Here is a 14516-nt window from a genome sequence, read left to right on the forward strand (position 1 = left end):
CTTGGAAACATGGGAGTGCTGGACTGGAAACAGTTGGACTCAGTCATTGTAAAGGTCCTTTCTAGCCTAAACAATTGTATGACTATGTTGCTTGTGTTAGAGCTGCTTTCATATTTGTATCTTGGTGGTTTCAGAGTGCTCAACAGTTTCTGTTCGTAGAGGTTGGATTTTTGGAGAAGCATGGTTTGAATCTACCAGAAATTGGGACCATGGATGTTTCAGGAAAATATATTTGGTGTTTGGTGAGCAGTAATTTTCTAGACAAACAGCTCCTTCTCCCCACCATTTTATTGGATAACTTATGATAAGTTATATCAGACTGGTTACTTGTGTGACTTCTGTCACTTAGACATTAAAAAAAACCCAAACCAAACAACAAACCAACAACCAAACAAAAAAGCCAAACCAACACTACAATAAATAAGATTGCTAATTTTACAATAATGAGTTTTTGCCCTTTAAGCAGGGAATGCAGTTCTTGTGTTCCTGAGCAGATACTTTCTCTATGGAGGGACAAATTCATCCCCCATCACATTTTCTTGAATTCTAGAGTGAAATTGCAGCCAGTATTATATCATACTTGTTTATGCTTGTTCCTTACTCTTATGGGTTATAGGCTCTTTAGCATTCTCAAAAAGGTTTAAAAGGGGTTGCAAAATGTTAGCTAGCTGTAGTCACTACTCCTTCAGACTAGAAGAATGAAAACTGATTCTCATTGCTGGCTGATCTTAACTGCCTTTGGGCTAGGTAGCAAGTTAATATGTGTATTACTTTTACCCTTGTGCTTCCTGTCTGTCTCTTTATTTTCTATTTCCTTTTTTTCCCTAGATAGCAAGTCCTTGGTGCCAGGGGCTGTCTTTTGTCACAAATGTGTAATCTGCAATTGAGACATGCTGGCAAGTAATTGGTACTGTGAGGCATTATGTGGTGTTAAGTGATAAGTAGTATAGATTCCCCATTCTGGGTGCATCAGTGTCAGGTTTGCACTGCTCAATTTAGGATTACTTGTGTGTAATTCAGAAAATTATGTTAGGAAACACTGGTAAAATGGTGATTGTGTAACTTTGACCTTTTCTGAGCAGGTACTAACCAGGGATAGTTCATTGGGGCTAGGGATTGTGTGTGTGATGTCGTCTTAGGGTATGTGGAAGTGAATGTTGAAGTTCTGAAATTGCATTTTATCTTTTAGAAGTGACTTCTTGGATCTCAGCTCCAGTTTTACTATCAGATCTCTCCTGAGATTAACTTTAATTTCCATTTTGTATGCTCCTAGCTCTCAAGTAGGGATTCACTGAAGAAGGTTATTTTGGCAAGGGAGAGCAACTCTCTTCCCAATAAAATGTCAATTAAAACGTTTATTAATTTTGCTGTAGCTGTGAATCAACAGTGGAATTAACAGAAATGTCTTGTGACTTAAAATTCTTGCTGTTTATAATCCTGATCCCTCACCCCCAGTGTATTTACAACACTAGCCATCTAAGCAGAGCTTAGGCCAGAACCAGGATGCTGATTGATGGTCTGCCTCTTATTTCTCATCAGTCTTCCATTAGAGAGCAAACTAGTTGGTTCTTGTCCAGTTTAATCACTTGCTGTGATATGAAAGTGATCTTTTGATTAAGCTATAAATTAGTTCAGAGAAACTGACACTGATACTGAAAAAGCTAAGGAGTATTTTGTGCTACTCTTTCAGAAGTGAATCTTAGTATATATTGTGTATGGCTAAGTAAGTTTCCTGCTTGTACCTTCAAAAGGACCTTAGATCAGCCAGAACTAATCCATAGTGGCGGGTCTAACTTGAATCCTTCAGTATTATTCTGCAAAATAAATTGCTTATCTACCTTCTCTTAGTTTATTTACAGTAAACAAACCAGTTGAAACTGGATTTAGGTATTTTTGCCCCTGTTCACTCCAGCTTCTCTTCTGTTTTATGTTTAGAAAAGTAACTGCTGAACCTAACTTTAAACTTTCCAAAGAAAATGTTTCTCACTAATTGCTGCTTATGAAGGTGACACACCATTTCTGAAGTGTAGTTCAGCCTGAAGTGCCTGTCTCTAGGGACAAGCAATTGGTGATTTCTAACTGATGAGTTGATCTAAAGATGTGCTGAGCATCTGTCAATCTGTGTATGTCAGGAAAACACTAATTGAATGGGTAGGTATTAGTCATTCCTAAGGGAGAAGCATGCTGGTCTTAGTTAATATGACTAAAGTCTTTAGCATTAATTGTTTTCTAGACTATAAAATGTACAATATTTGGAAGATGCACTTTTATGCAGTGTTTTTTCATAAATCATAGAGAATGCTAAAACATACTTTTTTATTTTAAATAAAACCTTTTTTCCCCCCTCTTACCACAGGATAATGAGAAAAGGACCCCTTTACATGCTGCTGCCTATCTGGGAGATGCAGAAATTATTGAACTACTTATTTTATCTGGTATGTTCTGTTCCTGTTAATGGAAAAAAAAACTCTATGCACATCCAAAGCAATATTTATGTTCATCTTAGACTGTGTAGCATTTATTGAGATACTTAATGTAATAGAAGTTAAAGATGTTTGTACTGGAATTTTGGGTTCAAATCCTTATCAGTGTTATAATACTGTGTAGTTCTGCTCTAAAATATTTCTTTGTAGAAACCTTTCCCACAGCTGTCTTTATCTGTAGCTTGATCAGCTTTAGGTAGTTTAGTCTTAAGACATGATAGTCAGTTATAGGTAGATGTTACTAACATTGCTTTTGTTTTCAGAAAGATAAAATTGAACATAGAGGGTGACATCCAGAGTTGATTGTATTATTTTTAAGTATCCTTTGCTGTTGGCTTAAATGCACAGAACAGAATCAGAAACAGCTGAGTATTTTAAAATCTCACAGATGTGAGTTTTCCTGTTTAATTGTACTAAGACAAAGCTCAAGTGCTGTAAAACAGTATACTTTGTCTTAAAGAAAAAGGTTTCTAAACCAAGAAACTAACCCAAAAACTTGGAAGCAGAAGTTCATAATTGATACGGATTGTTTTTGATCTTGGATAAATCTGGCTATCAGGTAGCTTGAGGCTGGATTCGTGAGATGGAAATTTAAGGTTAAACAGAAAGATTAAAACTTGTAACAGCCCCATAGAACTACTTAGATCTTCAGTCTGCTTAATGGTGCACCTTCCCTGTGCAAAGCTGGCTATTTCAACACCCCACCACTATCCTCTCCATGAACCTTTAATAAATTTTGCTTTAAGGAAGTACCACTTTCAGATTGTAGGTGTCACTCCATAGTTGCAGTTGACATTGCTAGGCCCAATTAAATTTTTTATAATTTAGCAATATACAATTTTCTCATTACATATATTTACTCTATATAATTATGTATACTTATAATTAATTAGAATCACATTATGGTGGTGTTTTGTTTGGGTTTTTTTTCCTATGGAAGTATTCTATAGTTATAACTTGTTGAGAAAATTTCACCTGTGTTACAGAGAAGGTGCTGGTTTTCCCTAGCAAGAAAAAAACAAGTTCTGGTGACTCTTGAAAATACATAGACCCCATTCTTCTGAAGAGAGATTGTAGATTTTGCAAGGATATTTCTCTTTGTTTCAGTTTTCACAATGATTTAAAACAAAATCAAATAAAATCCCCAAACAGCTAGTCATGTTACAAACAAAAGTTGTAGTCAGATACTTTTAGGAGTGGAGCTTCTGGCTGGTTTGGGTGGACAGAGTCCAGTTACCAGAACTGCAATTGGAAGAAAATACCTCTAATGGACGAAGGGTATATGGAAGGAGCAAGATTCTAGTTCAGATATTACTGAAACAAGATCCTGATTGGGGGATGGCAGTAAGGGAAGAAAGGTACATCATGCTATTTGGGTACATAGCCTGTATAACTGACAAAAATGGGAGAACAAAGGAGGGAAGTGAAGAACTAAGAATTAGGGCTGTACAAATAGCCCAGAGTTGAGCTGTGTGATGGAGAGGTTGTGGGGTGATGCTGTGTCTGTAGATGTTTCAAGAAGACTGGGAGGCATTAATATATCTCAGATAAATCTAGATTTTCTTTAAATAAATGTTACTTACACAAAACAATGCATTAAATAGTAGCAAAATCAAGAGCTTCAAAAGCTGTGGGTTGTATAGACAATACCAGTCTAACCTTTGCTCATGTGCTGTGCTACAGACTTCAATTACGTGTTTGTGCCTTGCTGTAAAAGCACAGCTTCATGAATTTCACAGGGAGGGGCTATGCTTGGGAATGAATCGGGGTGGTACAGTGAAGGAGGCACAGATGCCAGTTGTTGATGCATCTGTATGTGAATGAAGTGGGGCATTTAATTGCAGGATGAGAAAGCGATGTCTGCATGTTAAGGCTGTTGAGTTAGAAAGGCTGTGCTGTACTTGGCTGTTGATTTGTATATTACCTGCTTGCAAGCTGTGATCTTAGGCAAGCAGCTTAAACCAGACTCTTTAAAAAGCAGCTACCAGTTTAGTCTTCCGCATTTCTGAATGTTGGATTTAAAATCTTTGAGGTTTGTGGAGTGTGAGTGCGCACAGCTGTATCTGAAGTGCTGCACCAGCTGCTTCTATGAGAAATCGGGTCTAGGTGTCTTGGAATGCACAAGCCAAGATCTTTCTTTTAATTCTCTCAATTGGAAGATGAGGCACAGAGGTTTAGTGTGTTTGTCTCTCCATTTCATAAAGATAGGGAAAATTCATCTATTGTGTTTCAGCTGGAAATCAAATCTCTCCTTTGAGACAGATGTATAATGTTACATTTTCTCATAATAGATGAGCAGTAGGGAGAAAATAAAGAGCATCTGTTACTAGAGCAAGGTTTGAAGAACACTTGCCATGTTGCAAGACCTCTTTTTGAACAATGAAAAAATAGTTTGTTGAATAAATAACACTTCTGAATACCAATCTCCTCTGTGCAGTGTTTCCGTGTAGAAATTTTTTATTTAGCTTGAATTGCCCTACTGTAATATATGTGCACAGGGGAATGAATTAAGAAGCATAGACTACTTTCATCCTAGCATTTCTCACCTTGTGAGAGCTTGGCTTTGCAATTTGTAATATCCTCTAACAGAGTTTTGCTGGAATGTTGTCAGGAACCACTTCATAGTTTTCCTGCTGTGCAGGCTATACTACAATGACTCTTTGCTTTGCCTTTTTTATTCTTTCTTCAAACTGGATCTCAAAATGACTGAAGTCAGTATTAATCTTTTCACTGCTCAGTGGCTTTTGCATGATTCTTCCTCATTCTCTATTAAAAAGTGTGTATCCTTTGTAACTTAGACACAGGGCTTTTCTAATTTGATTGGAAGGTCTTTTCCATCCTAGTCCAGGGATCCATGTTGCTTTCAAGTATGTATTTTGGACCATATGTTGCTGTTACAATATCTTTATATTACTTTGCTACAAACGTAAGCAACCCATATTGCACATTCTGAAGATAGAACCAATTCAGCCTTTTTGCAGACTCTTGTGAAACAAGTTTTCAGTCTTACAAGCATACTTACTTAGTTTTTGAATTCTTGAGATATATTCCCACCAAACCTAAAGGTTGCCCTGTGACCTCTCCTATTGTAGTCTTTCACCTGGGCAAGGGACCTGAAGTTGATGGTTTGGATACAGACTCTGAACAGCAAAGAAAACTGCTTCAGTGACTCCAGTTTGGGGCTGGGACATTTAGATTGCCTTTTGTTTTTCATCTTCAAACACTGATCTTCTCTGAACACTAATAAACTTGTCCCCTGAGGATGTGAATATCTTGCCAGCAGATTGTTATACCACTGTGGTCTGTGGAAATCTTAAGTATTCAAATCATATCTCCCTGTAAGATTGTACCTAGATAAGCAATTAGCATTCTGAAATTTGTTAGGTAAGGACGTGAACAATAAATAAGAGGCATTAAGATGGTTGTTTATAGTATACCGAATGGTGGAACAGATGTTTAAGTTTTAGTCACTTGAGAACCATCATTTTAGAAGCATTTTCACTTTTGTATTACTCTGTGAAGAGTCGTTACACATCAGTTCTGTTTTTATGATGTATGCACAACTCTGCATCCCTGTGCACAAACACATCTGTCTACTTTACGTAATTGCATTGACTTATTACAAGGGCATGTAGTGATAGAACAAGAGGGAATGGTTTTAAGCTGAAAGAGGAGTCCCTCAGGGGTCGGTGCTGGGACCAGTGCTGTTTAATATTTTCATCAACGACCTGGATGAGGGAACTGAGTGTACCCTCAGCAAGTTTGCTGATGACACTAAACTGAGAGGAGTGGCTGACACACCAGAAGGCTGTGTTGCCATTCAGCGAGACCTGGACAGGCTGGAGAGCTGGGCAGGGAGAAACTTGATGAAATTCAACAAGGGCAAGTGTAGAGTCTTGCATCTGGGGAAGAACAACCCCATGTACCAGTACAGGTTGGGGGTTGACCTGCTGGAAAGTAGTGAAGGAGAAAGGGACCTGGGGGTCCTGGTGGATAGGAGGATGACCATGAGCCAGCAATGTGCCCTTGTGGCCAAGAAGGCAAATGGCATCCTAGGGTGCATTAGAAGGGATGTGGTTAGTAGGGCAAGAGAGGTTCTCCTCCCCCTCTACTCTGCCTTGGTGAGGCCACATCTGGAATATTGTGTCCAGTTCTGGGCCCCTCAGTTCAAGAAGGACAGGGAATTGCTTGAAAGAGTCCAGCGCAGAGCCACAAAGATGATGAAGGGAGTGGAACACCTCCCTTGTGAGGGGAGGCTGAGGGAGCTGGGTCTCTTTAGCTTGGAGGAGACTGAGGGGTGACCTCATCAGTGTTTACAAATATGTAAAGGGTGGGTGTCAGGATGATGGAGCTAGGCTTTTTTCAGTGATATCCAATGATAGGACAAGGGGCAATGGGTGTAAACTGGAGCATAGGAGGTTCCACGTTAACATCAAGAAGAGCTTCTTTACTGTGAGAGTGACAGAGCACTGGAACAGGTTGCCCAGGGGGGTTGTGGAGTCTCCTACGTTGGAGATATTCAAGGCCCACCTGGACAAGTTCCTGTGTGATGTACTCTAGGTTACCCTGCTCTTGCAGGGGGGTTGGACTGGATGATCGTTTGAGGTCCCTTCCAACCCTTGGGATTCTGTGATTCAGATTAGATACAAGGAAGGCGTTATTTATTAAGAGAGTAGTGAGACACTGGAACATGTTGCCCAGAGAAGGTGTGGCTGCTGCATCCCTGGCAGTGTTCAAGTCCAGGTTGGACTGGGCTTGGAGCAACCTGCTCTAGGAGAAGGATGTCCCTGCCCATGTCAGGGAGTAAAACTCGATGATCTTTAAGGTCGCTTCCAACCTAAACCATTCTGTCATTCTGTGACTTTAATTGTGTAAATAATTGATGGCAAACTACTGAGAAGTAGAAAAATAAAATAATTAAGACTTAATTAAGTGAATGTCCAACTTTTTGTTCTTTCCAAGAAGTTATGATTAAAAAAATCAAACCCTTCTTTCAGTTAAGTTCAGCATGTGAGCTGTTCTGGGGAGGCTTCTAGCTTTATAAAAAGTTACTCTTTCTTTGTCCTATGCTTTTTTTTAATGCCATCAGAGTCTATTCTGCAGGCAAGAGACATGTGAGGGGCAGGACATGATTCCAGAATGTTTTCATTTGATTCGTATTTGTGTGTGTTTTCTTTAAAATACCACGCACACTGTTATTGCTTTCACTGAAATCAGTGCAGTTCATGAAAATAAACATCTGAATTATCTGCTGTTTAGTTCTGAATAGTTTTAGTTAGTGTATTGCACTGATACTTAAATACTAACAACACATTTCTGTTTACTTAACCCGAAATTTTTGCTGTGTGGAGCCCAGCATGAATCTGTTGTCAGACTCACTCTCATTAAGGATTGGCAGCCCATGAGTTTTTGTTGTGCTTTCCTCTGGGTCAGCTGGAAAATGTAAGAATTGTGCTGATGCTGGAAAACTATGATTACAGTAATAACAGGTTTTGGAGGACAGTAAAGACCCTTCAGTGTTAACTTCACCCTACCTGTGATTTTCATCCAGTTCTGAAGCTATCCAACTATTAAAGTACATGCAATGACAGTCACAGCTCAGCTGATGAAAGGCTGTAACAGCCTCATGAAGCTCCCTTTGTTTGGGTTGCAGATGTACCCACATGCCAGAGGCATTTCACAGGGGCTCCTTTTATGCTGGCTGTATCTTTCAGCCGCTTCCTCTTCTTTTGACAGGGGTGTTGGCTGCTGTTTTGAGCTGTCCTAACTTCCTTCTGGCAGCAGTAACAGTCAGTTGTGGAAAAGGTAGCCCTGATGCTCACTGAGAGGGAAAATTAAGCTGACTTAAAAAATGGTAATAGCTTTCAGTAGCTCAGGGAGTCAGAGAACCTTGTGCAGCAGTCTGAAACTCAAGGAGGTTATGGCTGGGTTGCGGCAGAAACCATGAAGTTATGAAAGGAAACAGACTTCTTATATTGACAAGACAACAAAGTTCGGGAGATTGGCTTTGACTTGATTGTGGTTTTCCTCCCTTTTGTGGCCAGTGTATCCCCATGTGTTTTTTTTTGATGAGGGAAAGGGGTGTTTGTTTTGTTTTGGTGCCTTGATGTTTTTATTTGGTTATTTTGTTTTAACAATAAAAATAACTGTTGTTGAAGCATCACTGTGGCTGCTCAAAAGGTATTCCAGTCCTGTCCCCCTCAGATTTTTGTTTTTACTCTTCCATAGGTCTACTATGCATTTAGTTTATAAATAGGAAGCTTTCTCCCAATAAGGTCTTATTCATTACTGAAACAATAAAGTTTTCAATAGGAAATTGTCTTAGATATTTAATACTGATTGCTCCAATTCATCTCTCAAATCATCTTTTCCTTTACAGACTTTTTTTGTGTTTCCTTCTGAAAGTTCACATATTTTTCTGTCTAATGAAAATCTCCTCCTCTTCTTGTTCATTCTGCAGTGTAGTCTGAGAATTTCTGCTTGCCATTCTGGGTACATCCATGATCATCATCTCTAGATAAAAAGTGGATCATTTAAGAAAGAAAAACTTCTTAAGCTAATACTAGCCTGTAACTAGATAGGATTTAATGACAGTAGGACTGCTGGTTATTCTCAGTGATTTATACCTGAGATCTTCCTAATTTCTGCAAAGATAATTCCTGGAATTATTTCCATATACTAATTGTTGACAAGGTTTGTTAGCTTTTTAAAATGTAATCTAAAGATTTTACATACTTTATTCCTAAATAAACATTTCAGAGCTTCAAATACTGATCATCGGGTGTCCATATTGCATATGTGGATGAAAACACTTCTGCTTTATTTGCTTATATTGCATTGTTCAATCACTCTCACATCTTGTACAGTAACAAGGGAAAATACCATCAGTCTAAAAATACAGACTACAAGCAGAAGATGAAAAAATGGCTTGTCAGTTCTTTTGTATTTTCTTTTCTGAATCTATTTCAAACTAGTGACACGTAAGAAATGCAGCAACTGCATTCATTAGTCTTCAAGGACCTTTCCAAATAGGAAGAGTTTGGTGCAGAGTTGCTCTGGAAGAGAGTCTCAGCAAAAGTTCTTACAAGAGGAACACTGAGGTGCTGAGACATGGCTATATATAGTTACATGGCACTTTATGGATGAAGGAGGAGGTGTGTGGCAGTTCCTTGCAGCATTTCCTGCCCAGTCATTCAATGCCTGAGTAAGCATCACTGAGTTTTTCAGTAGCTTCTGTAATAGATTTATTAAATAAAACATGCTTTTGTAGTTGTCAGTCTTATGAATGCAAGTTTGTCAAAGGGAATATAAGATTCAAAGGGGAGGGAAGAAAAATGTGTAAGCTTATTCCCTCCTTTTTGCAGAGCAAAATTGCTTTTTGTATACTAGTGAATTTGGTGATGAAAGGAAAGATCTTGTTTAGTATTTCAGTTTAGTTTCTCGACAAGGAAGAAGAAGTTGGTTTGGGAGGTGCAGTTTGAGGGGAGTGTTAGTCACATAATCAGTTCTTAAGTTCAAGTAGTGATGATGGGTATTTGTGTTGTAGTATTCTATTTTATATCTCTGGGAAGCCACTGCATCCTTTTCCTGTGAGCTCTATGGCATTAAAGGAAAGAAATATAAAAAATACTTACATTAAACAAATGAAATGTTTGAGTAGTTTAAGACCAGGCCCCTGAAGTCTGGAAGAACCGATGTGTGTGTGGGGGAAAGTTTGAGTTTGATGGGGTTTTTGTTGCCTTTATAACAAATTAGGGATTGAGGTGCCCTGCACTGCTTTGAAAGAGCAAACGGCTGCATAACTGGCATTTGAAGGCATTTGAAATGTGAGAAATGCCCTGGTTAACACGTCAGCAAGTTGAGCTTCACAGAGAGATAATGTTGCATTGGCAGTGTTGTACAGTGAATTATGTACATACATGTGTTCAAACTGTCTTCAAGCAAGCCTTGAAGCAAATCATCTTTAAGCAACAGATACTCAGTAAAGGTATAATATATTTTCCAATGTTTGTTTCCAAATTTAGAAACAAATGTTGGAAAATCTGGAGTAGAGCTTTAGCCCAGCGAATTAAGGCTGTAACTTTCCCACTGTTGCATGGTAGGAGTATGATAGGTTTGAGGGAACTTTAAGTCTCATAGAGAACATCTTAAGGCAAAGGGAACAATTGTAATGTTTTCTCCAGATTGTGTGCTAGGGAATAAACAGCAACCTGTGGAGGGATTATGTCCTGAGATACAAGGCTGAAAAGGTGATTTATGAAATTTAAATCATTCTTGTCATCATTTCTTGAAGAAATTTGGGGAGAAATACATCTATGTTAATTTAAAATGCTGTTTTGTTTAACATATCTAGAGCTATAGAACTCCCAAGTTTCACATTGATAGTTCATATGTGTTTTTTGGTAGTGTGCTTGTTCTGAGTATTACTTAAAGAGTTTGCTTTTCAATCTAGCAATTCTGGAACTCCTGTAAGAATTTTTTTGGGGGGGGGAGAAGGCACAAGGTTGGTGGTGGTTTCTTAAGGCAGTCTGTCAGAGTTTCAGGTCTTCTGTCAAAAGTCAACTTTGGTTTTTTACTTTGTTGAAGAATCTACAATTTTTTTTTGTGCACTTGAAAAGTTATATTAGTGCCTATGTACTGCACTAACTAGTAGATGTATTAGACCTAGGTTTTCTTGCTTCTTTGGGTGGAAGATGACTTTCAGGGTGCGGAGCAGATATTGATGATTTTGTTCTTTTGAGAGGACCGTGCTACTTTCAGGTATTGCTTCGAGTTTCCTGAGGCATTTCTTTGGCTAATGCTGATTTTCTTTCTCACCAGAAACAACAAACACTTTCAGATACTCTTTTCCTTTATTTGTAGCAGTTTTGATTAATTTAATGCTGGGAAAATCTTTTGTGCAGTATCTCTTGTATTTATTCCTGCTCACTTCTGGGGACATTTTTAGGCTATGTGTTAAAGTACCAGAAATGTCAGTGAACAACTTAACTAACTCATAAACACAGGCTGGACCCTAAGCATGTTCTCACTAGGGGTTAGGTAACTGCTGCTACCTTGGGGTGAAAATGGCCATTTCTCCCCTTCTGCTGGGCATGGTGCTTCTCCTGTCTCAGATTTCATTTCCTGAGTGAATCTGACCTGATCTCAGGTCTTGCAAATGCATTTTCCTGAGGACAGTCAGGATGGTGGTTTGGCTAATGACCTAGGGACTTCCGTAATTCCTTTAAAATGCTTCAAAAACATTCGTATCCTAAAATTAGAAGTAAAAATCAGTAAGGTTTTGAAAGTCTTCATTCCTTGTTGTTGCCTGTACACATTAAGTCAGGTGAAGCTTGGAGTACCATTTGTCTCTTATTTTTGTTTTGCCTGCTAAAACCAAGGTGTGGCTAACAACCTGGAAGACAATCAAGAATGACAAATACATTTGAAATATATTGATTATATTCTCATTTACTGATTATTCAGGTTATTGTCTTTTGGGTTCCCAAGAGTCCTAAGACATTTCTGGTAACTTCTAGACTCCTGAAATTCTTTGCTAGAATTCTGTGCAGAATTATGTTATTTTACCCAGTATGGTGCTGTACACTAGGTCCTTATGATGGCTGACAAAAGCAGATATTTGTAATAAGAGTCTTAAACTTCTGTTAGATTTCAGGGGTGGTTTTTCGGATAAACTTCAACTTTTCCCATTCTTTCAAACTTACTTTTCAAAAACTTTTGAACTTGAAAAATAGGATGGCACCCAAAGCTTCTGAAATTTGGGTAGGGAAAGATGGAAGTTTCTGAAATCTGTAACCAGTGATTAAACCTCAGGTTCTGTCTTGACCCTTGAAGACCTAGGGTCAAAGAGGGAGTTTGGATCTAGCGTCAGCTTCCATGTTGTGTTCTCAAGCCTGAAAGGGATGGATTGACAAGAAACTGATTGACTTGGAGTACTGACTTCAAATCTTTGGTTTACTTAGTATTTGCAGCCACAATTTTATGCAGACTGCTAAGTTGCTTGGTCAGGTTCAGCTTGGTTCAGCTGGACTGGGAGAGACTTCTTTGCTGGTGCAGGTCTGGGAGACTTGGATGTAAATACCCTGTCTCTCAGTTGAGTATCCTTCCAACAGCCTGTTTGACACCTTGTTGTTTTACTGGCCTTCTGTCCTTTTTTGCTTTTTGCATAGAAAAAAAGGTGGTTCTGACATAACAATATTACATTTATTATGAGAAGTTAATAATCTCTGACCATGTAACATGAATGTTACCATGTGATGTGATACATATTGCTCTGTGAACTGTTTTTTCAAAACTATAGCATTTTGTCTGTTACCACATCTGTCTAAAATCTCGACAGATTTCAAGTAAAGATGGTTAAACTTCCACTGAAGGTATAAAAACCTTCAATTATATGTGTATATATACCCACATATGTCACAGAATGGTTGAGGTTGGAAGGAACCACCAGAGGTCATCTAGTCCAACCTCCTTGCTCAAGCAGGGTCACCTAGAGCACTCTAATATTAGAGGACTGTATGTGTATATATATACATATGCATGTGTGTATATCAGTAAGAAGTTTAATCGTTGAGCTTAATCATTAGGTTTTCTTGTTTGTTGAAGTTAGAATGTAGTTCAGTTTTTTCCTTCAAGAAAAAAGAAATAATCCCCCAATCCTTCTTTCCTTTGAAGAGAAAAAGTTAACATCCAAACCCAGGCTTCTGTCCCTTACAGATGTTTGTAAGACCTTTTTCCTGGGGATGGAAGAGACACAACTGTTTCTCAGGTATCCATTTAGAAGCAGAGAGGTGTGGTTGTTACAATTGAGCACATGAAGTGAGATCCAGGGGGTTGTGAAGTGAGTTAGCTGACCTGGGGAGTAGAAAAGATTCATACCTAAACTTCCAGCAGAAGCAGCAGCATTATTCTATGTAACTACACTTCAGACCCACCAACCGCAAGGAAACTGGAGGCCTGGGGAATATGTGGAGCCTCTTTATTTTAATGGAGAATTTCAGCTGTAGTTGGAAAGTATGAGATTTTTGTTGCTGAATGATGGCAAGGAGCCAGTCTTTTTACCCAACAGTCTTTTATGTGCCTTTGGAAGTGCAAAAGATGATAGAGGATTACCTAGTGTAAAAAGATGAGTATGCTTTGATGAAAAACTATTGTGGGTGCAGTGTAAAAAGAATTTCCTCAAAAGATGGGTTCTGCTGGAGAAGACTCCTTTCCATTTCTGGCATGTTGCTGTATTATGAACCTAAAATAAGTAGCTTCCAATAGTCTTGTCTCTGTACTTGAAAATATTCAAGTTTTTCTATAAATGTATTACAAATTTCTGTTACTCTTATTTTTTGTTACAGGAGCTAGAGTTAATGCCAAAGACAGCAAATGGTTGACTCCTTTACACAGAGCTGTGGCATCTTGTAGTGAGGTATGCTTGAGTTTTATGACTGCTTTGTGTTAAAATAAGACATCTCAAATTAACTTCTGTTCATTGTTTAGTTTTTACAAAGTGAAACTACTCCAAATGTTTGGAATTGCAGAACTTTTTTGCAAGACTGGTTGTCTTGTTGAGGCCCTGTGTGTGTATATACACATACACACATTCGTATATATATATGTGTGTGTGTGTGTGTGTGTATATTGTGCCTGAGTTGGAGGAAAGGAGGAAAACTCTACCCTTCCAGTTCTCAGCTTTGCTCCCTAGCAGAGGGTTCTGCATGAAGTGTTCTCATGTCCAGTTTACTTCTCTTAAGGTAATTTGAATGGTTCAGCGTGAAACTAGAGATTAAAATCTAGTACAGCTTTTATAGCATAATCTTTGCATTTCTTCATTTTTTACATGCTTATCTCTTCAGACATTGAAGAAATAAATAGTTCTGTAAGGCCTGCAAACATCTTTTTTTTAAAGAAAATAAAAAAGAAAGTGATTAATAAGTACTGATAGTATTGAGAATCACCCTAAAATCTGTAAATTAAATATGTAGGAACTTTGTTTTGAAGTCTACCAGTCACACAGTTGGGAGAATATAGTAATGTAAGAAGTGC

General features: G+C 38.3%; 1 protein-coding gene across 3 annotated transcripts in view; it reads left to right on the plus strand.

Annotated features, from left to right (window-relative positions):
* Positions 1-14516, plus strand: part of ANKRD28 (ankyrin repeat domain 28) — a 122438-nt gene that overhangs the window by 63103 nt on the left and 44819 nt on the right. For all 3 annotated transcript variants that reach the window (XM_031045004.2, XM_034060737.1, XM_005144443.3), the window contains exons 3-4: positions 2357-2435; positions 13829-13899. In XM_031045004.2, the coding sequence (XP_030900864.2) occupies positions 2357-2435; positions 13829-13899 (150 nt within the window). The remainder of the gene's footprint in view (positions 1-2356; positions 2436-13828; positions 13900-14516) is intronic.

The sequence above is a fragment of the Melopsittacus undulatus genome, chromosome 1, assembly GCF_012275295.1.
Source record: "Melopsittacus undulatus isolate bMelUnd1 chromosome 1, bMelUnd1.mat.Z, whole genome shotgun sequence".
Lineage (NCBI taxonomy): Eukaryota > Metazoa > Chordata > Aves > Psittaciformes > Psittaculidae > Melopsittacus > Melopsittacus undulatus.